The sequence below is a fragment of the Phocoena sinus genome, chromosome 15 (assembly GCF_008692025.1).
Source record: "Phocoena sinus isolate mPhoSin1 chromosome 15, mPhoSin1.pri, whole genome shotgun sequence".
In the NCBI taxonomy this organism is placed as follows: Eukaryota; Metazoa; Chordata; class Mammalia; order Artiodactyla; family Phocoenidae; genus Phocoena; species Phocoena sinus.
The window spans coordinates 86,868,208-86,888,489 of record NC_045777.1 but is presented as its reverse complement, the minus strand read 5'-3'; the positions used below and the strand labels follow the sequence as shown (position 1 = coordinate 86,888,489).

The window sequence follows — 20,282 nt, the reverse complement described above, 5'->3', positions numbered from 1 at the left end:
AAAGTGCCAGTAGCCACTGCGGAGATGCTCCTGGGAGGGAGGCCTGGCGGCCGCGGTGACACCAGCAGGAGGCCGTGGCGGAAGAGCCACGGCCCGCCTACCCAGGTTCCAGGTTTAGCATCACCGCCTGCTCTCTGTGTCTCACCAGTAAGACGGAAATACCCCCGCCTCAACGAGCTTCCACAAAAAGGAACGAAAATACAGTGTGTGAAAAGCTTCACAAAATAGAGGCCAACGACTTACTGCAGGATGTGCTGGTATGAAAAGCATTCAAAGCTAAACACACTCCTTCTACGTGATTCAGGTGTTTAAGGTGAAAACTTACGTCCACACAAAAACATGCACATGGATGATTACAGCAGCTTTATTCAAAAAGGCAACCAAGGTGTCCTCCAGTAGGTGACGGGTAAATAAACAGCGACACATCCAGAGAATGGATTTTATCTGAGGATAAAAAGAAGGGAGCTCTCAAGCCAAGAAAGGACACAGAGGCACCTGAAACGCATAGTACTGAGTGACAGAAGCCAGTCTGAAAAGGCTCCACACTGTGGGACTCCAACTACACGGCCTTCTGGAAAACGTGAAACGACGGAGGCAGTGAACGGATCGGGGGTCGCCGTGGCAAGGAAGGAGGGAGGGGTGCCCAGATGCACACAGAGGACCGTGAGGGCCGTGAAGTGCCCTGTGTGATGCTGTGATGCGGGACACACGACACTAACCACGTGTCACAACCCACAGAGAATCCAGCACAGAGAGTGACCCCTAATGTAAACTGTGGACTTTAGTTCACGCAGCAGTTGGAACAACGGACCACACACTGATGCAGGAACGTCAGCGGTAGGGGATTGTGGGGCGGGGGAAGAGAGACATGGGAACTCTCTATTTTCTGCTTAATTTTTTTGTAAACCTAAACTACTCTAAAAAATAAAAGTTATTAAATTTAAAACATGAACATTTTAAAACGTCACATACTGTATGATTCTATTTACACAACGTTCTTGCGAAATTTTCCAGAGATGGAGAACAGACCGGGGTGAGGGTAGGGGGCCAGGGTGGCTTTAGGGGGCAGCCCAAGGAGGCCTTCATGGGTGGAGGGTCAATCCTGCAACTTGAATGAGCGGTGCTTACACAAATCTGCGCGGTGATAACCTGACAGACGCACGCACTGCAGGAACGCGAGTTGTGGTCTTGATGCTGCACTAGAATCGCCTAGGAGGCTACCACCCAGGAAGCTGGTGGAAGATGCACGGGGGCCCCCCTTTCTACCATCGTCACAACTTCCTGTGCATCTAAAATTGTGTTTTAAGGAACATAAAACTAACCCACCCACCAGGCTCTAGCAGTCTCCTCCTTTACTGGGCGCTGTTCCCTGGCTTCTCTGGCTTCCTCTTCTCTGTTTGTTTGTTCCCTCTCAACCTCAGGGAGACCCCAGGAGCTCAGAGCCCTGCCCACCCTACTGCCGCCTCAGCGGTGCCTAGAACAGACGCCCCATAAGAATCTGTGCAACGACAAAGTGAAGAACAAAGTGAGTGAATGAGTTTGGGTTCTTTCTTTCGATTCCTTTCCAGCCTTCCCATCTGCCTACATTATGAGCTTGGAACATGTAAACCTTGCCTGAAGGTCAGCCTTTACAAATCCAGAAAGAATATGAAAAATATTTTCAACAGAATAATAAAAATAACCCACATCAAAATTCATGGGGTAGGCATTTATGATAAAAACTCTTAGAAAACTACAAGTAGATGGGGATTTCATTAATCCAATAAAGAGTATCTACAAAAAACACACAGCACACGTGGCTCTTAGCGGTGAATTACTGAAGCTTCCTGAGATCTGCGTGAGCCACGCACCCGCAAGCAGCCAGGCTCATCCACGGGGAGACCCGCTCTCACACTAAGGGATTTAGCAGGACTATTAGGTACAGACGCTTAACTGCATTTCCACAGCCCGGCACCAACACAGAGAAGGTAAAATCCGTGAGAGACACCATTACAACTACATCAACATAGAAAACACTTAGGGGGGAAATATCTAACAATGTGCAAGACTGCTACCCTGAAAACTACTAAATACCGCTGAGAGAAATTAAAGATCTAAATAAGTGGAAGAATTAGAATGTTCTGGTTCAGAAAATGAAATAATGTTAAGGTGTCATTTCTCCCCAAACTAGTTTGTTCACTGTAATCCCAACCATATTCCAGGAGATTTTCTGTGTGTAAACAGACAAATTTATTCTGAAATGTATATGGCAAAGGACCAAAAGGAGCCAGAGAAACTTAAAGAACAATAATCAACCTGGATGTTTACTACCAGACATCAAAGCACAATAAAGCTGCATCAGTGGAGACTGGGTGGTGCTGGCAGAAAGACAGACGGAACCAATGGGCAGAACAGAGGACACAGAAGCTGAGCTGCCCATCAGCAGTCACTGACTGACACTTAAGGCAACGAGACCACACACAGGGAACAGAGGGGTCTTTCCAGAAGCGGTGCTGGATCAATGGCACTTTCAACGAGGAAAAATCATCTTGTCACCTGCTTCACTCACACCCGAAATCAACTCCAGGCGCAGGTGACACCCAAATGTAAAAGGTAAAACAATAGATCAGAGAGAAGAGAAGAGTTCCTCACCTCCAAAGATCAGTCCATCACGAGCCACAAGGAGCCGCCATCAAGACCGCACGAAGGTGGCCACTGCCGCTCATCCCCAGACACGGGGAGGAGTGAAGAGGGCCCAGGAGAGGACGTCTGCCTCAGGCGTCTCCAACCAAGACTCCTACCGGCTCAGGGCGGAAACAACCCTCTAAAACCCCCGAGCCGGGAGGGCAAGGCGGGAGCGGGCCCTTCACAGAGAGGACGTGGAGGCCCGCACCTCACTAGGCTCCAGGGTCTCACACAACGAGCTGGTGCCTCCGTACCCACCAGAGTGAGTCAAACCAGAGCCACCGGGTTTTGGTGCAGACCCGGGGGGCCGGGACTCTCCCACAACTGGGGGTGGGGGGTGCACCCCGGGACAGGCACTGTGGGAACAGGCTCTGTGAGCAGCATTCCACACCTCGACGTGCCCACAGAAGCGGGGCCACCACCGAGCCTGCCCTCACCAGGGACACAGAGCCTACCACCTGCCTATATTCCCTCCAGAAAACTCATCACCTGCTGTCCAGGACAGAATTCAAGGATGTGAAGGTTGACTTTAACCCAGGAGTCTCCCCACTCCTTCTGACCTAACGCACACCCCAACTTCTCCACGTACAAAGCAGGAACTGCCCGCATCCCTGCAGGGCTGAGCTACTTGAGATCAGGAAGGAATGGAGAACCTCAGAGCGAACAGGCTACTCTCCTGGTCTCATGGATCGGCGCCAGCAGCTCTGGAAAGCACTGCTTCAGCAGAGAACCACAGGGACGTGCCACCCTTGGCCCAAGCCTGGGCCTCCCCGCTGCTGAGGTGCTGACCCCACCGCGGCTTGGCCGGCAGCTGGACAAGCCTCACCATCACACAGCTCCTGCCAAACCACAGGTGATTTTCTCAAAGCTGTCAAGCGAACACGAGGAACATAAAGAGGTAGGTTTACACAACGTAAACAGCACAAACCCCAACAGCCAACCAAAGCCCCTCCGTCAGAAAAGGACCAGGACACTTGAGGGCAGCCTCCTGGGCGTAACGACGACCCTGGGCAGGGAGGGAGTCCCGGCAGTCGACGGACCCCCGAGCGACGACTGCTCCCCCGGCCCAGGGAGACTTGCTCCCGGGAGCCTTCCTCCAGGACAGCCTCTTCTGGACACAAGGCAAGAGGAGCTCTGGCCTCTTCTGGGACATCCCCATGTGCTTCCTGCCTCAGTTTCCCAAAAGCTCACCTTCTGCCCACGTATTTGTTTCTTAAGCAGCAACAGCGGGGGTCCCACGGGGGCGGCGGGACGACATCACTGCCAGACTGTGACCCTGGAGGTAAGACACCAATGACAGGTGTCCTCCTCCAAAGGCTGCTCCACTAGGAAATGGGGGTCGGGGGGGGGGGTGTAGGAAAGAGGGGGAAGGGAGGCTTTTACTTTCACTTTTTGAAAAACTTCATGCTAAAAGTTAGCTTTCACTGCTTAGAGTCTATAAATACGATTCTGTAACCATATTGTGGAATATTAGGGGCACGCTGGAAATAGCTCATTTCAAATAGGGAAATGGTTTGTGTTCACCCAGTTCTCGAAGCCAATTTTCAATTGCTTAAAATAGTCATGGTATTTTACCAAGGTAATTACACTCTTAGCTATCAGTAACAATTAAGCCCTTAGACTAGAGATGCTTAATAAGGTCTCAAAATAAAATCACACATTCCAAGCACTGTACCCTGAAATGTCAAACACGCAAATAGAGCCCTCGAGGGGGCGCAGGAGAGTCCTGTCGGCGCGCCTGGCCCAGCGCCGCAGCGGAGGGCTGGACACTGCACTCGCCACGCCCTACCCCAGGGAGCTGGTCCGGGGGCTCCCGGAGGGGTGGGGGTGTCTCCCAAGGAAGACAGGAAGATCAGCAACCAGAGCACCCTCGAGACCCGACAGCTGCCGCCCTGGAGGTGCCTCGAGCAGGAAGCACGCAGACCGCGCGGGAGCCGCCGTGCGAGCCCACGGGGCCACCGAGGGCGGGGCGGGGTGGGGGGCCGGACGTGCTCGGCTCCAACCAGGAAGCGGCAGCCTGGCCGCCCTCTGCAGACCGGCCCGACGAACAGCTTAATCATGCGGCTGGCAAGATGGACCCCGCGCGCCTGACCCGGCCACCGACCCATGGCAAACATGCCTCCGAGCCACAGTTGGTGTAAGTCATCTGTCAGTACCGGGCGATCGATGCCGCCCCCTCCCCCACCTCTCTCTCTCAGAGCTACACCTGTCAGCGCAGCGGGCCAGGGCCAGGACCGAATTAGACCAAAAGCGCCATCAGCTTCCAACCTGCTGAGCAGGGGGAAGAGAGGAGTGGAAATTTCCTGCCTCGGGAGCCCAGAGCAGTGACCTTCAAGGCCAGAAACTGCCCGAGGAGGAAGCCAGGCACAGCGCACGATCACGGAGGTGCCGATGGATCCCGAGGCCGCGGAGCCCGCGGCGCTGGAGATATGCCCCCGCTGAGGGGCCGCCCGGTGCACCAGCGGGACCTGTACCAGTGAACCGACGCGACCCTGGTAAAGCAGAGCCGCCAGGCTGCCAACCCAGCCCACAAGGACACTCGCTGGGCGGCACGGGCACTGGAACTGGACGACACGGACAAGACCGACGGGCCCCGCACAAGGACAGCTCGCAAACTCACCAGGCGTCTCCCCTGTGGGGCCACCGGCAAGACTGGCGTCGAGGTCGGCCAAGCCTGACCCCAGGAAGCTCGAGTGACGTGACACACACAGCAGGGGACGTGCTGGAGAGGTCGGGAGATGGCGAGCTTTCAGCAGCCGGAATGTGACCTGCCTCCTAAAAGCTTCATGACCAGGAGGTCCCAGGTTTTTATCAAACGATCAAGAACAGGCAAACAGTTGTCAGACGCGACGCCCCGCCTGGCCGCTCAGCCTGAGGGCAGGTGGGAGGAGTCCGCCAGCATCTATCAGCCTGAGGGCAGGTGGGAGGAGTCCGCCAGCATCTGGACAACCCCAACCCTCGCCTAGAGAACATCTGGGGACAGTTTCTGGCTTTTTCTTTCCTTGTCTTCTGAAATTTCAGCATCCAAGGCAACATTTTAAATAATGCTCTCTCACACAAAAATCGTAATTCATGCTCCAGCGAGCTGTGTGTATCAAGCCAGAGGTCAGAGCCCCCCGGGCTCAGCACAGTTAGCAAAAACCCGGCAGCCCAGACGGAGCTGGGGGCAGGAACGCATCCCGCCCGGCGCACCCGCACACAGGTGACAGTTTCCCACTGCAGTCTACCCTGCGCTCCCTGGGCTCCGAAGGAGGGAAAGGCTGCACCTGCCCACCAGGCCCGAGGGAGGGCTGACCCCACCGTGAGACACAGGGGGTCGGGGCTGACATCCCGATACCCCAGGTCAGTACGTGAAGGCCCCGGGCTCTGCCCTTCACAAGGAGGAGAGGCCCAGCAGGGAATCCCAGGGTCTGCATTTCAGAGCAATCCAGGGTAAAAATGCGCAGGCTGGCTAAACCGCCAAGATGCTCTCCCCTTTGGTGAGGGGAGAGCTCAGTCTGATGTGAGCCGTGACTCACAGGCAGCGCCGTGGGTGTCTAACTGATCGAGAAGTGGGGCCACAGATCACTGGTGGCTCTGGGTGCACTGCACTTGGTAGAGACCCTGGCAAACGTGGGGGCCTGGAGAGAAGACTAAGCGTGGACACGGCAGGGGCGGGCTGGGAGCTGCTGGCCCGGAAGGCAGGCCCCCGCGCAGGCGCCCCGTACCTTCGTCAGCAGCAGGACGCGCTTCTGCAGCCGCCGGGCCAGGGCCTCGTGCATCTCCCGCTTCTTCCTCTCCTCCAGCAGCTGGCTGCTGAGCTGGCGGACCTCCTCCTGGAGCTGCAGCCTGGCCTTCTCCAGCCCCCGGGCACTGCAAGAGGCAAAAGGGCAGAGTGATGAGGCCTGGCCCCCAGGACAGCACCCAGTGACGGCCCCCAGGCCCTGCGCGGCCCACGTCACTCAGGTCCCCAAATAGAGCCGCACGTGCAACCAGCCCGCTGTCACTTCCTCACTCCTGAATAGCCACTTAAAGCCTTTCAGGAGCTTCTGGATTTCAAAGAGTCGCCCAGGGTGATCCCAGAACACGGAGGGTGCGGGGGAGGGAAGCTCAGCTCCACACACAGTGGGGAAGTGGCCAGCAGCGCGGGCTTCGTTCGCGAGGGCGTCTCTGCATAAGCTGAACCACCAGGGCAGGCGCTGCCGACCCGGACCGCAGTCGGCCACAGACGCGCAGCTCCGTGCAGCGCGGGGGCGTCAAGTACCAGCCCAGGGTGGGCCCCTTCCACAGACATCCTGCAGAGTCGAGCCCCCCGCAGAGCTCCGACAGCAGGGGGCAGACCCCGGGGCACGCGCTTCCCTCCACGCGGCCAGCGCCCTGCCTCAGTTCACACACTTGACGTTGTTCTCCGGTTACCGTGACAGCCTCTCGCCTGGGCAGCCTCCGGTGCCACCAAGCCGTCCCTCAGACTGCAGATCGGATGGGCACCCATGGGCTCACATGCCAACTTCCTGGCAGGGCACCTTCAGAGTTTGGTCTTTGCCGCTCTTTCCCTCAAAACTCCATCAGTCCTTCACACCCTGTAGGGACCGTCCTCTGCCCTGGCCTGTTCCCACACAGGCTTCAGGAACCCCCGTCCTGCCCCACCTACACGGGAGGTGCCCACACGTAGACACCCCCCCCCCCGGGCTTTTTGAGGGGACGGTGATCAGGAGAGTTCCCGGGAGGGAGGATGCCCCAGGAAAAGGAGGCGCTAACCCCACCGGCGGGTGGGCGGGTGAACCGTGAAGCGTGGGCCGAAGGTGCTGTGTCCATGCTCTTCTTTCAAGCAGAGGAAACCTCTTTCCAAGACAAACCTTTAATATTCTGCTTCTGTATTTTTCTTTTGAGATCTTACCAGGATTATATTACAAGGTGCTATTTGTAACATTTAGCTGGGGTGACGCCCAGTGACAACGAAATGACTTCGAAAATATAAAAGTTGGAGCTGAGGGGCGCTAGAGACACCACCACCTGCATCTTGTATCATTCTTGGCGTCCAATTTTTTCCTTCTTTGCTTTGATTACACGATTTCAAGAAAGCCTTAATCCACAGGGATGGCAGACAATGCTTTCTTTGGAGGTGGTCTCCGCTGTGCTAATTTTTTCCATTTCACATCTGAGTGAGTATGGGGTTATTTTTTATCGTAATTTAGTATAATTCTTTGAAGAACTAACTATAATTTGAGAGGAAACATGGAACACGCATTTACGGGACTTTGTAAGAGACTCAGAGAACGCCTGGTCTCAGGGCTGGAGCAGCGTTCTCACCCAGGGGCCCCACACCTCAGCCCTCGCAGCCACATCAGAAAGCCTTCCTCTAAGAGCGAGTCCCCCTGCACAGCTGGCCGAGGGCACCTACTGCTTCTACGTGCTTCATAACCAAAGATGTAAAATAAAACAAAACAAGTACAAGTATTCATTGAAACAGACATTTAAAGAGGCCATTCTGAGTTCTAGTTCAATTGAAAACTATTCATGGGCCAACTTAATAACGAAGGACTGTGAGATCAACTCTGGAATCACCGACTGCAGGTGGGCAAGTGCACAGCGTTTTGAATCACCGCTCCGCCGTGAGATTTAATCAGAGGAACTCGGGTTCCCTTGTCCAAGCTGCCGAGGCCAGGTGGCAGCAGCCAGGCCAGCTTGCAGGGGACGGGGCTGCTCTGAGCACAAGCTTTCTGGGGACAGCCCTGGTGGGAACTGACAGACCCCGAGACCCACGGCTTCGGGAGCACGACGTCCCCACACAGAGGTCTGGAGGCCTCCCCGCCGAGGGCAGGTATGAAGGCCACAGGGTAACTGCTGCCCACCTGCAGAGAGCTGGAGACCCCGACCCCTGGGGCCTGGCCCAGGGCACACCTCACCTGCACCTAGCCTGTCACCGCCAGCTCACGGTGTGGGCCCCTAAAACGCGGGTGGGCCCGAGGCCCCACACCAGGCCCAAGATGTCGCAAGAACAAGAATGTCACGTGCAGGACACGGTGCCAGTCACATGTCCAGCAGCACCCACAGGTGACGACCGAGCCTTTCGGGGTCTGGGGCTTGGCCCAGGTGGGCAAAGCTCCTGCCCGCTTAGAAAAACCACCTGTCCTTCCCCGCACGACATGCTCTTCAGGAAACCAAGATGGGAAGCAATGCAGCAGAGGACACACAACCCCGGGCACCAGCAAGCAGCCCTGGGAGGGCAGCCCCCTGGCAGGCTGGCCTGAGTGGCGCTCGGCCCGGGCCGCGGTCTCCTGGGGTCTCCAGTGGAGGCGCTCCACCCTCAGGCTCACCAGCCCCGTGTCACCCCGAGTTCCAAGGTCTGCCATGAGGCCTAATGTTCCATCAGTACTCAGTTTTTTTTAAAGCTGGACTAGACCTAAATAACCAACCTGGGCAACTTACAGGAGGCGGTGCTGCTGGCACTGCCCACAGAGCGCTGCTTGGGCCGCCGCAGCCTGGCTCTGACTCTCCTGAGTCCCGGTGACAAACCGGCCCAGCCCCGGAGAGACAGCAGGGGTCAAGCGGCACCAAGGGCTCCAGCCCCCAGGCTCTAGTTCTGAACGGTGCGGGTCTCGGGAAAGACGCCGTGCGTTCTGTGCAGCAGACGCTTAACCCAGGGCGCGGCTCACTGGTAAGTGAAAGAGGAGAAAGGCGCCCGGATAGCTTCAGGGAGAAGCTGGGGTCCCCTGAAATCGCTCCATCTGGAGACCGAGAGCACTGGGACCCACGCCTCTGCGGGGGCACCACTGCCGTCGGGCCTGCACCAGCCGGAGTGGGTGGTGCTGGGAGGGCAAAGGCTGCCCCACGCCACGGGCAGCAAAGGGAGCGGCAGGAACCCCCTTCCGGGAGAAGCACTGAGCACAGGCCTCCCTCCCCGCGGCCTTGCGGCTCTCCCGGCAGCACCCCTCCGCGCGGGCCGCAAAGGGCGCCGGCTGGCAAAGCAGAGCTGGGAAAGGGAGGCTGGAGTGCAGGACTGCCACGGGCAGAAGACGGACAAGAAGGGGCAAATACGTGATCAGCTCGGGAGGGAGGGAAAGCAGGGAAGGACCCAGAGGCTACAGCAGAGCAGGGCAGAGGCTCTGTTTACGTGAGAGGGCACCGCACCGCCCCAGAGGGCAGCACGAGGGGGTCTGAAGCCGCTGGGTGTGCGCCAGGGGCCAGGAGGGGTCAGAGGGCGCAGACAGAAAGGGGAGGAAGAGCAACCGGGAAGGGCCGCATGGAGAGGGCAGGAGAGAGCGGGAGGGGGAAAGACGGAGAGCAGAGACAGGACCTCTCAGAACAACGCGGGTGGAGGGGGCGGCCCAGGAGGCGCTGACTTGGGTCTACAGGTTCTCGGCAGAGCAGGCAAGAGCACAGGGTGTGCTCAAGGGAACGACCCTGCAGGGTGGGGACGTCCTGGGGGGGCGGGAGAGGAGGGACCGTGAACAGCCGGGCCTCGGGGGACAAGGGGTGGACAAACTGGCAGAAACAGGGCCTGGTCTTGTACAGGAGTGTGGTTTTCTAACGTTTCCAAGAACTCCCCCCGAAGTGCCCCAAAGTGGTTTCTCACAACACCTGCCGACAGGCGGCCCTCCCCTGTCCTCGTGTGCCGGGAGGTGAAGCACAACGTCAGCCTCTCCAGAGAGGGCCTCCTGCAGCCTGGGCCGCAGGCCCGTCGGCCACCGCTCTGCGAACAGAGGCCTGTGGGTCCCCGAGCCGCGGAGGCCCGACCCAGAGCGCCAGCACCACATGGCCGCCCCTTCCCTGCGGAACGCCCTCTAGTTCAATCGCGGCCTTCCTTGTGAAGTAGAGAGGAGAAAACCCATAAAAAACTAAACCTCTGGTTCCGTGCTTACGTTGAACCCTGAAGTCAGTGGCATTTCCGTGAACCTCTGGGAGTTCAAAATGAAGCCCTCAGTTCTCAGGGGAGAGGGCATTCGTCCATCAGTACCTTTCCGAGCTGGCATCTGCGGAAGGAAGTAAGGCCTGAGCTCTTGAGAACCCCTCTCTGCGCTGTGACGGGCCGCTGCAGCCCACTGCAATGTCATCTTCATCAGAAAAGCCCCAGCCTGGGCTTCCCTGGTGGCGCAGTGGTTGAGAGTCCGCCTGCCAATGCAGGGGACGCGGGTTCGTGCCCTGGTCCGGGAGGATCCCACATGCCGCGGAGCGGCTGGGACCGTGAGCCATGGCCGCTGAGCCTGCGCGTCCGGAGCCTGTGCTCCGCAACGGGAGAGGCCACAACGGTGAGAGGCCCATGTACCAAAAAAAATAAAAAATTAAAAAAAAAAAAAAAAAAAAAAAAAAAGAAAAGCCCCAGCCTAAGGAGATCTACTTTCAAGGAAGGATGAAAGGACACGCACGCTGCGAAGCTGCAGGCAACACCTGAACGACCTTCTCTCGCTCAGCGCGGTTCTGCCCTGGCCTCGCTCCGCACCTCCAGCCGCCACCGCAGCATCCCGGTGCCAAGGGGCGTGCCGTGACACTCGCCTGCGGGGCAGGAGGCCCAAAGGGCTGGCCAGCTCCTCTAGGAAGCACGCGGACGGGGCGGGGCAACCGACCCCAGGAAGGACCGCCCCGCTGTGCGGAGCCCTCGCTCCGAGCTGCTGTGGGTCGGGGGCCTGGCACCCAGTCTTGCCTGGAAGGTCAGCATGGAGGGCGGAAACACCCGGCAGCCGTGGCCGGGCCCACGTTCAAACCAAGAACAGCTCTGAGGCAAGCAAACCTGCAGTCGGCGACATGTGCTCGAGACGTTCACGCGGACACACGGCACTAGGCAAGACCTTTACTTCCAACGACTGCCCACGAGTACTTCCCCGAGGGCACGCGGTCACCCGCCCGGGGCCCTGCGGGTTAAGCCGTGAACGTGACTGCACGTGCACGCTGAGTCCTGGTGGCTACACTTCAGCAGCAAACTAGGATGATACTAACAAAATCTAATTCACACTTCTGCAAAGGCCCTAAAGCCCCCTCCCGCTTGGGCTCCGAGGAGCAGAGCTCAACCCACCACACACGTGCTCTTCAAGCATCCCCGTCCCACAGATGGGAGACCAGGCCTCAGGGGCTGCCACTGAGTCGAGGCCCCTCCGCCCCGACCAGGACACGGTGCCCGACCTCCAGTCTCTCCAGTTCTGTGCCCCGTGTGCCCCGGCCACCAGGCGGGACAAGCCAAGCCACCACCAAGTAGGTGACTCTGTGTGTGTGTGTGTGTGTCTGGGGCGTGAGGGCTCACAGGCCGGCCCCAGAGCCATCCGGAGGAGGAGGGCAGCGGGCCTTGGTGCCACCACGGCTCCTCAGGGAAGCCTCAGAGACGGAAAATTCTCCACGCCTGCCTGTGGAGAGAGTGAAAAGGAGGGTCGTGGAAAGGACAGGGCACAGCAGAAAAGGGCAGGCAAGGGCTGGCCGATCTGACACGACACGGGGCTGCGGCTGGCACACGCGCAGGACTCGGGACATGACTGAGAGCAGGGTCACCACCAGCTCGATGGGCAGGGCTGCCGAGACAGCCTGTGGCAGCAGGTGAAGCGGGGAGAAACCGGCAGGGATGAGACCCGGCCAGACGGAGCCCTGGGGTGCAGCGCCGTGTGTGCCAGGGCGTCCAAGGGCACGGTGAGGACGCTTGGGACTCGCTGGCTGTGAAGGACAGGGCAGGGGCACAGAGGGCACAGGATGCACAGCTGGCCTCCAGGTGGCCAGCTCTCAGAGCTACCCGAGGATGGGAAGGGCTGCTTGGAGAGAGGCCGGCCTCCAGCCAGAAGGGCTTCAGCTACAGGCTGGCCTCCTCCTCGGGAGGGAACCGGCAGGGGCGCTGCACCGCTGGGGGTGCCCACGCAACGCAGATTTCCTCACTGCTAAGCCTCGGGGCTTACTTCCGGAAGCCGTGGCCTGGAGGATAAACAGTGGATGGAGGGACACCGCAAAGCAGCAGACCACACGCTGACCGGCAAAGGAGGGGCCACGCGGCCTCTCTCGTACCCGTACCTCCAGTCTCCTCCAATCAAGGCTTCGCTTCCCCAAATTCTCCCCACAGCACCCTGAGCACAGGCCCCGGTGGTTTTCTAAGGAAGCGGGGTCGTGCCGCCAGCAGCGGGAGCGGAGGCCCCACGCGCGATCCCGCACGAAGCCCACGGGTCCCCTGGTGGGTCCACCACGTTCCGGCCCTGAAGGCTGCCCGGGAAGCTGCACGACACCAAAACGGCAGCAAGGGTGCCCGCAGCCGGGACCCGCGTGCTCGCCCAGCCGTGCCTCATCTCGGCGCTTTGCAGGACGCACTTGCGGGCAAGACAAGAGGGGCCAGGGTGGGCGTGGGCCACAGGCCAAGGACGGGCAGGGCCACCACCAACACAGAAGCGCTTCTGGAGCAAAGACCCTCTAAGGGAGCTGCTGCAGATACAGACCAGCAAGGGTCAGTGTCCGAATGGGGTCTCGAGACGACGAGAACCCACCCAGATCAGCACAGGGAACAGGTGGGCCTGAAGGAACCCGGCAGTGGGGGCTCCGCACGGAGGGAAGGACAGGACCCCACCAGGGAGGGAGGGCTGGATGCTGCCCCCGACCTCCGGGGGTCTGCTCCTGCCCCACTCCCCCACCCCTGCCCCCAAGCGTCACCGCTGACAGCCACGCATGCTGAGCCCCAGACTCACCCTCGACAGCCCCCCTTCCCTTCCACCAGGGCTCCGCAGATCTGACAGCCCCACGCACGCTGAGCACAAGCTCCCCGCGTCTGCACCCCCAGACCTGGTCCAGGCCGCCCCTCCTCACGGGCCCCCACCGCCTGCTCACCCATCACCCCTCCTGACTGAACACACAAACCTCACCCGTCACAAGACTCCCCTTTAACCACTCCACAGCCTCCTGCATTCGAAGGACACCCAGGCCAAGGCCAGAACCAGCTTCACTCCGCTGCAGGGAGCCACGCCCGCCGTGTCCACGGGCCTGGCCTGGAGCCACGCGGCAGCTCAGCAGGGCAGGGCGGACGGTCAGACGGAGCCAGGTACTGGTTTCGGAAATACTCTCCCAGATGGTGGGGGTCGGTACCAAGCCACGCCGCTCCCACCGCCACGCCCCTGCCCAGAGAGGCTCCTGCCACGCAGAGCCTGGGTGTGTCCCAGGGGCAGCGCAATCACGGGCGCGGAAACCCACCGCTGCTTCTGGAGGGAAACTAGCAACTGCAGCCCTGACTCCCCTGGACAGAGGTTCACCAGAGCCGGAGGTCAGGTGCTTCAGAAGACTCTCTGAACCTCCATTTCCTCAGCAATGAAAGGAAAGCCACTGCCATCTGCCTAACAGGGTGGCGGGGACACTCACAAGGCACGTGCAGAGCGCAAAGCACATGCCAAGTGTGCACACGGTGAAGCCCCCGTGCTGCTGCCTTAACGGGGTGCAGCGGGATGACCCACCGTCTGCATCCAGCTAAGTAGAGAAGCCGCGTCCAGGGAGAGACCGCCTTGAAAAAGAGCTGGTTGAGATCCGTGCCACCGTTTCCTTTTCTGAAGCTTCACACGGGACTAGAGAAGAAAGCAGAGATCAGGAGCGGGGAGCTCCGTGGTGCCCAGCACGCTTGTGCACCCCTGGGTCCTGCTGAGTGCCCACACAACCCGAGCGGGAAGGGTATTGCTACCATATCCCTATCCCCGGACGGGGCACACACAGCCGATGGACGCAAGCCAGGCTCTTACTCAGACCAGAGCCCCGACTACACACGTGGGCACCCTCTCACCGCACGGCCAGCCTGGACCAACGGCTGAGATCAGGTCTTGGGCTCCATCAGTCTGGTCAAGGGGTAGCTTCGGCATGTGTGCTGAGAAGGAAGGGGACCAGGGAGACAGGAGGTGGGCAGCCCCTCCGTTCTGGGTCCTGCTCAGACTCAGGAGGGGCCACCTAGGAGAGGAGCCGTGAGCCTCGCCCGTCACCCCGGACGCCCAGGCCCGGCGTTGGCACACAGCCGTCTTCACATACAGCATCTAATTCCAATCCTAAATGCCTCCAGGTGTCATTACACATTTCTCAGAAAAAAATCAAAAATCCAAACAGTGGAAACAAAACCAGAGAATGAAAAAGGCAAAGGATGAAGTAATTACCAATCAAAGGAACGGCGAGGGGCAGCCTGGGGGCTGCAGCGGGCCTCCCCGCCACCTCTCCTCCGCCCAACTCCCAACATCTCATCAGTGCGAATCGCCAGATTCCACCTGCATTCCCAGATAAACAGAGGCCGCACAGCTGATACTCTCATCTGACCTTGAAATGTGAGGAGGAAAATTACCCTTTGCAATTTCAATTCAAGCCCAACCATAATGAATAATCCAATTTTGCTGATCCGTTACCAACCTGTAACCGCACGGGTGGGTGGGGCTGACTCCAAATTCCGGGGTGGGGAGCCCAAGTGAGGCCGGCGGGAGCAGCCCAGTGCTGGGTGCCAGGCTCACGGCAGGATGCCCTCAGCCCACCCCAGGGGGCCCCTGGGACTCAGGACGCAGACACAGCAGGCAGCAGAGGGCAAGTCGGCCCCTCAGATCCCACAGAGCAGCTGCCCTGGACCCTCGAGCTCCGGCTCTCAGCACAACCCAGCACAACCCAGGGGGAGGACGGTGGATGCTAACTAAGGTGACCTGTCGCTCAGGTGGTGCAGACGCCCCCTGCAGCGGAGGTGACCTTCTGACCTCTCACGTGCACCATCTCACTAAGCCCCACAGCATCCCTGAGGATGCGGGTCCGGAACATGGCCCGCAGACGGGACAGCCAAGCCGGACCCAGGGAGAGGGACCTTCTACACCGCGCTCGGCAAACCGTCCGCCGCCTACTCTGGAAATACAGTTTGGCTGGAACGCGGCCTGACCCGCTCCTCACGTGGCATCTACGGCTGCTTTCCTGTCCAGAGATTCTGTGGCCTGAGAAGGCAGAACTATTTACTACGGGCTGTCTGTCGCTGCGCTCTGCCTGGTGTAAGGTCCGGAAAGGCCTCCGCCCACTGGTGGTCGGTCCCCTCCCCGCCCCGCCAAGTGGAGCTAACGGCACAGAAGCTCGTAGCAGCCTGGCTGGCCCCGGGCACTGCTGACACAGGACCCCTTACCAACGAGACGAGCGCCAGCCAATGCACTGTCCCCTCACACTGCGCCCCACCCTCTCACATCCGGAGCCCAGGGATCCTCCTGTTTCTGGTCTGAACAGACGCCACAGCCTCCAGGCCCCCCGTGGCAGCGACGTCCATGGATCTGCCCAGGGTGGTTCTGAAGCCAGGCTGCGTGGGCACGAGGGAGGTGAGGAAGAGCCCACAAAACAGCAGGCCCGGTGCTCTTGCCCATTTCCCACCCGACTCCCCCTCCTGCTTCAGCTGGGGGTGGCAGGCAAGTGGCCGTCCCAGGGTCACAGAACTCCACGTGGCCAATGATGCTGAGAGTCGGGCTGCCCCCGCAGCACACCCATCTCAGTCCTTCCAGACCCCCCCGTCTCCCTCCCTGGGTCAAGGATGGCAAACGCCTCAAGGCAGACCCACCCCCACCCCCAGGGGGTCAGGAGCACGGGGTGCAGGCCGGGGGCATTCACGTGCACCTCACTGAGGGGTCCCGAGGGGTGCAAAGAGGTCCGGGACAGACGAGGTCGGGATGTGAAAAAGTAAACAAGCTTCAAACACCCAGAGAAGCCCCGTAACAGGGTAACCTGGCTGAACACATGCTTAAAACCGCTCCGGAGGGACGCTCCAGGGCCCGGTCCAGGCAGCGGCACTGAATACTGAGCCTCAAGTCCTGAGCACCATACCTTGGGTACCCAGTACTAAGCAGTCCACCTCAGGGACCAAGCACTGAGCCACCGGTCCTAGGTACTGAGCCTCAAGTACCAAACGCTAAGCCAGAATGCGGTCTGCGCTCCAAGGCAGGGAGGGTCAAAAAACAAGAGGCGGGCAGTCTGGGGCCTCCAGAAGAGTCCGCCTTTACACCTGGCCAGTCGTGGTGTTGACGAGAAGGCAGCAGACCGGGCAGCGAGGATACGTCGGCTCCAGGCCCAGCCCTCAGAGACCTGTCCCTCTGGAGGCCTGGATTTCCACACCCACGAAGCACGGACAAGCCACAGGAGGGACACGGAAGGGGACGCGGCAGCGAGAGCGGCACCTGGACACGGTGCCCCAGAGCCGCAGCTCCAGCTGCGTGAGCGGAAGGCAGCACAGCAGCCCCTTCCCCGCGGGGGGACGCGGACGCAAAGGGCCTTGACCATGGCGCTCGGTGCCGACAAGAGGTGCCCGAGGGGGGGCGGGGGGGGGGCAGGGACACACAGTAGGTCCCACTGCGGGGCACGCCTGTGACTTCTGATGGCCCAGCTCCAGATGGGGTCCCCATCACGACCCCAGGTCAGGACCTTCCACCATTGCATCGCCCCGAGAGACCAAGGAGGGCCCCGCGGCTGGGAGCACATGGTGGAAGCAGCCCTGAGGACGCCTGGAGGTGGTCCCCACACGCAGGCGGGGTGGGGTGACGCTGCCACGCACGTGCCCGTGGAGGGCCCTCCGTCAGTGCTGGACTTCACCTCCTCCCAGGGGCACGGAACCGAACCTCAAGCTCAAACGCAGCCCTTTAGATACGGAATGATCACCAAGAATCAGGCTCTACAGGATGAGCAAAGCAAACGAGCTACACCCTGCATGTCCTCGAGCTCCTCGCAGGAGCAGGGCCCGGCGAGCGCCCAGGAGCCGGGCGAGGGCAGGCTGACATGCTGGGGCTCAGGCCTCTGCTCTCCTGAGCGCCCTGTGGATCCAGCGTTGGGCTTAGCTGGATATAAAAACAAGACAAAAAGAAAAAGATTTTTACAAGATCACACCTCCTGTGCTCAAGGAATTCACCGTCCAGCACAGGAGAAGAATAAAACACGGCACAGCGGATGCAGGAAGCTGGAGGGAAGGGAAGGAGCACGGCTGCCTTAGAAGGACAGCCAAGCCGGGCGGGCACGGAGCTGAGCACCGCCCGGCCCAAGCAAGGGCAGGAGGTCAAAGGGCAGGACCAGGCCGCAGGGGTGGGACAGGTGGGCGAGTTCCAACGGCGCCTGTGAACTTGGCCAGCGGTAAAGGTGAAACGGCCCAAGCTCACCCCGTCCCCCCGAGTCGCCCGAGAGCCCAATCAGCAACGCTGGCGCTGAGGGTCCCAACGTGCAGACCTTCGCCAGTAGCGCCCTCCAACGCCTTCGATCCACACCTGTGCCCGCGACGGTCCTTCTCCTGGGTAACAAAGCCCATTCCGCCTGTTTACTTTCCCATCGACGTTGCTGTCCTCAACCAGAGCACAAGAAATCAACAGCCCGCTGGGTGAGGCGCCTTCACGGGACGCTGACATCCACTACGCCCTGCAGCGCCGCTGTCCCCACCGAAAGAGGAGCCTCCACCAGGCACGCAGCCACGGGGGCTCCCCCGGGGGAGGAGCCATCCCTCCACGCAGGTGACACCAGGCAAGCATGGCCACACACCCTCTAAACGCTGCCGCTCTCATCAACGCCTCTAAGGCACTTCCGTACTGAAAGGAGAAAACTTAAGTTACCAGCTCCTCCTGCATTGTTTTAGCCAAGCATCCACTCAGCCTTGCCATGTCCACAGAGCTGCTCACTCACGGACCCACTTCGTCCCCCAGAGGCGCGGGGGCCCCGGGGGTTGACACTTGCCTGGAGAAAGGCCAGCTCTACTCAGTTTATTTCCTCTTGAACTTGAAGAGCGACTAAGACAGAAACGACCTTTACGAGGCAGGGCTGGTCCTGTCGGGGAAGCTGGAGCGCGCTCACTGCTCTGCTCACACCACAGGAAGGGGCCGGGCTCCTGACCTCACCTCGCACGTGCTGCCAGGCACACCAAAGCGGGTCTGGGTGGTGGCGGCCATCGGGGGCAGCTGCGGCCGAGGCTGCAGAGGCGGCAGCCACAGCTGGGCTCACGTTCGCCCTCCACCACTTGCCAGTGCGGAACGGGGACCCGAGGACACTGACGGTTTCTCCTCAAGATTCCTCAGAAAAAGGCACTTTGTTAAGAAACTAAGAGACTCCCCGACATGTGGCAGGCCCTCCGCGCCCAATCTTCCAGTCATTTTTGCTGTGGGTACCTTCTTATGGACTGCTGACGGGGGTTCCAGGGAATCTCTGCAGTTTATTTAGTGACAAGGCAGGGCTGTGGCCCCCGGAGTGGCTTGAAGGGAGGCCAGGCGGGAAGGGCACGGGATGCTCCCTGGAAGAGGTGTCACCCAGAGGCCCCGGGCGAGCACCAAGAGTGGGTGTCAAGTCTGAAGGGCGGAAAAGCACAAGGTAGGTGGCGATGCTGAGGGGGGTGCCTCCCCGCTGAAATGGCCAGTTTATGGTACGAAGCGAACACCACATGGCGTTCAAGGAAAGGCAACAGAAAACCATGAAGACTCTGCGGCACAGGGCGAAACCCACACCCGCCCGCCCACCAGTCAGCCAGGCCGCGCGGGGTTCCCCATCCCCAGCCTAGTGACTCCATGAGGGCCCCAAACCAGCTGAGGTCTGGTTTTCCACGCAGACCCGACTTCGGGGAAAGAACACTTCAGGGACACTGACATCCATGCGGTAATTCTACTTCTCTTTGGAAGTTGGTAAGTCTGTACATCCGACAGGGCATTTTGAGTGAACAGCGCTGGGCAGGACAGGAGTAACAGAGCAGCTGTGGAAATTCAACAATGTTCAGAAGACTCTGGTCAGCAATTCAGAGAACAAGTCCGGAAGTGTGTGAATAGAGGGCACAGAAAAGCAAAGGTCTGCTGTGATTACAAATACTGATTTAGTTCTCTGAAATTTCTGGAGGAGAAAGGGAGCCTAGCCAGCTATGGGGACGGCCACAGCAGCGCCAAGCATGTCACGTGGCCCCACCGCCAAGCACGGGGGAGAAGCCCGTGACCTTCAGGTCCCGGGAGCAGCCTCGGGTCCCCAGGCAAGCCGGGCATGGTGACAAGCGGGAAGGCAGCGCCGTCTCCAGCGGCGTCCGTGGGCGGTGTCTCCCGCCAACAGAGCCGCACAGAGGGCCGTGTGCGTGGCGGCTGCCGGGGCCACCGCGGCGCTGATACCAGGATGGCCCGTCTGCTGGCGAGCAGATCAGGCACAGCAAACGCAGCACGGACAGCAGACTTCCCGAGCCACTGCCGTGGCCGCCACGGCTGCTCACCCTCCCGCCCACCGGCGCATCGCTTCCTGAGAACAAGACACCGGAATCTACCCCACGCCTGCGCATAGGTGCGCCCCGGCTTCCTGTCGTCGGACCCCAGGTGACACGGGAGGCCACCACTGCCATCGTCAGACTCGGAGCAGAAAGAGGAGGAGCCGAAACACACAAACAGGACCCGGCAAGGGTGGGATGCACGCTGGGACCCTTGGGAGATGGGACGAGAGACCTTCACTGTGTCGCCGTCGGGGCCAGCAGCATCCAGCAAACACCGCCATCCTCCCCCAGTTACACTCACGCCTGTTTAACACTGCCCACCTGGACAAGCTAAGTCCCGTCGTCAGCCCCACTGGACACGGGACGCCCGGGTTCTGGAGGCAAGTCAGTGAGACAGTGGGAGTTTGAGCTCAGATCTCTCCGTCATGACCCTACGCTGGTCACGAGCACCGGCTCACGTTCGCAGCCACGGGTTCCCTGCTTCCGTGGCCAATCAATGTGA

General features: G+C 60.0%; 1 protein-coding gene across 1 annotated transcript in view; it reads right to left on the bottom strand.

Moving 5' to 3' along the window:
• Positions 1–20,282, bottom strand: part of MAD1L1 (mitotic arrest deficient 1 like 1) — a 311,083-nt gene that overhangs the window by 164,046 nt on the left and 126,755 nt on the right. Inside the window, 1 exon segment of the mRNA XM_032605902.1 lies at positions 6,372–6,516. Coding sequence (XP_032461793.1) covers positions 6,372–6,516 — 145 coding nt within the window.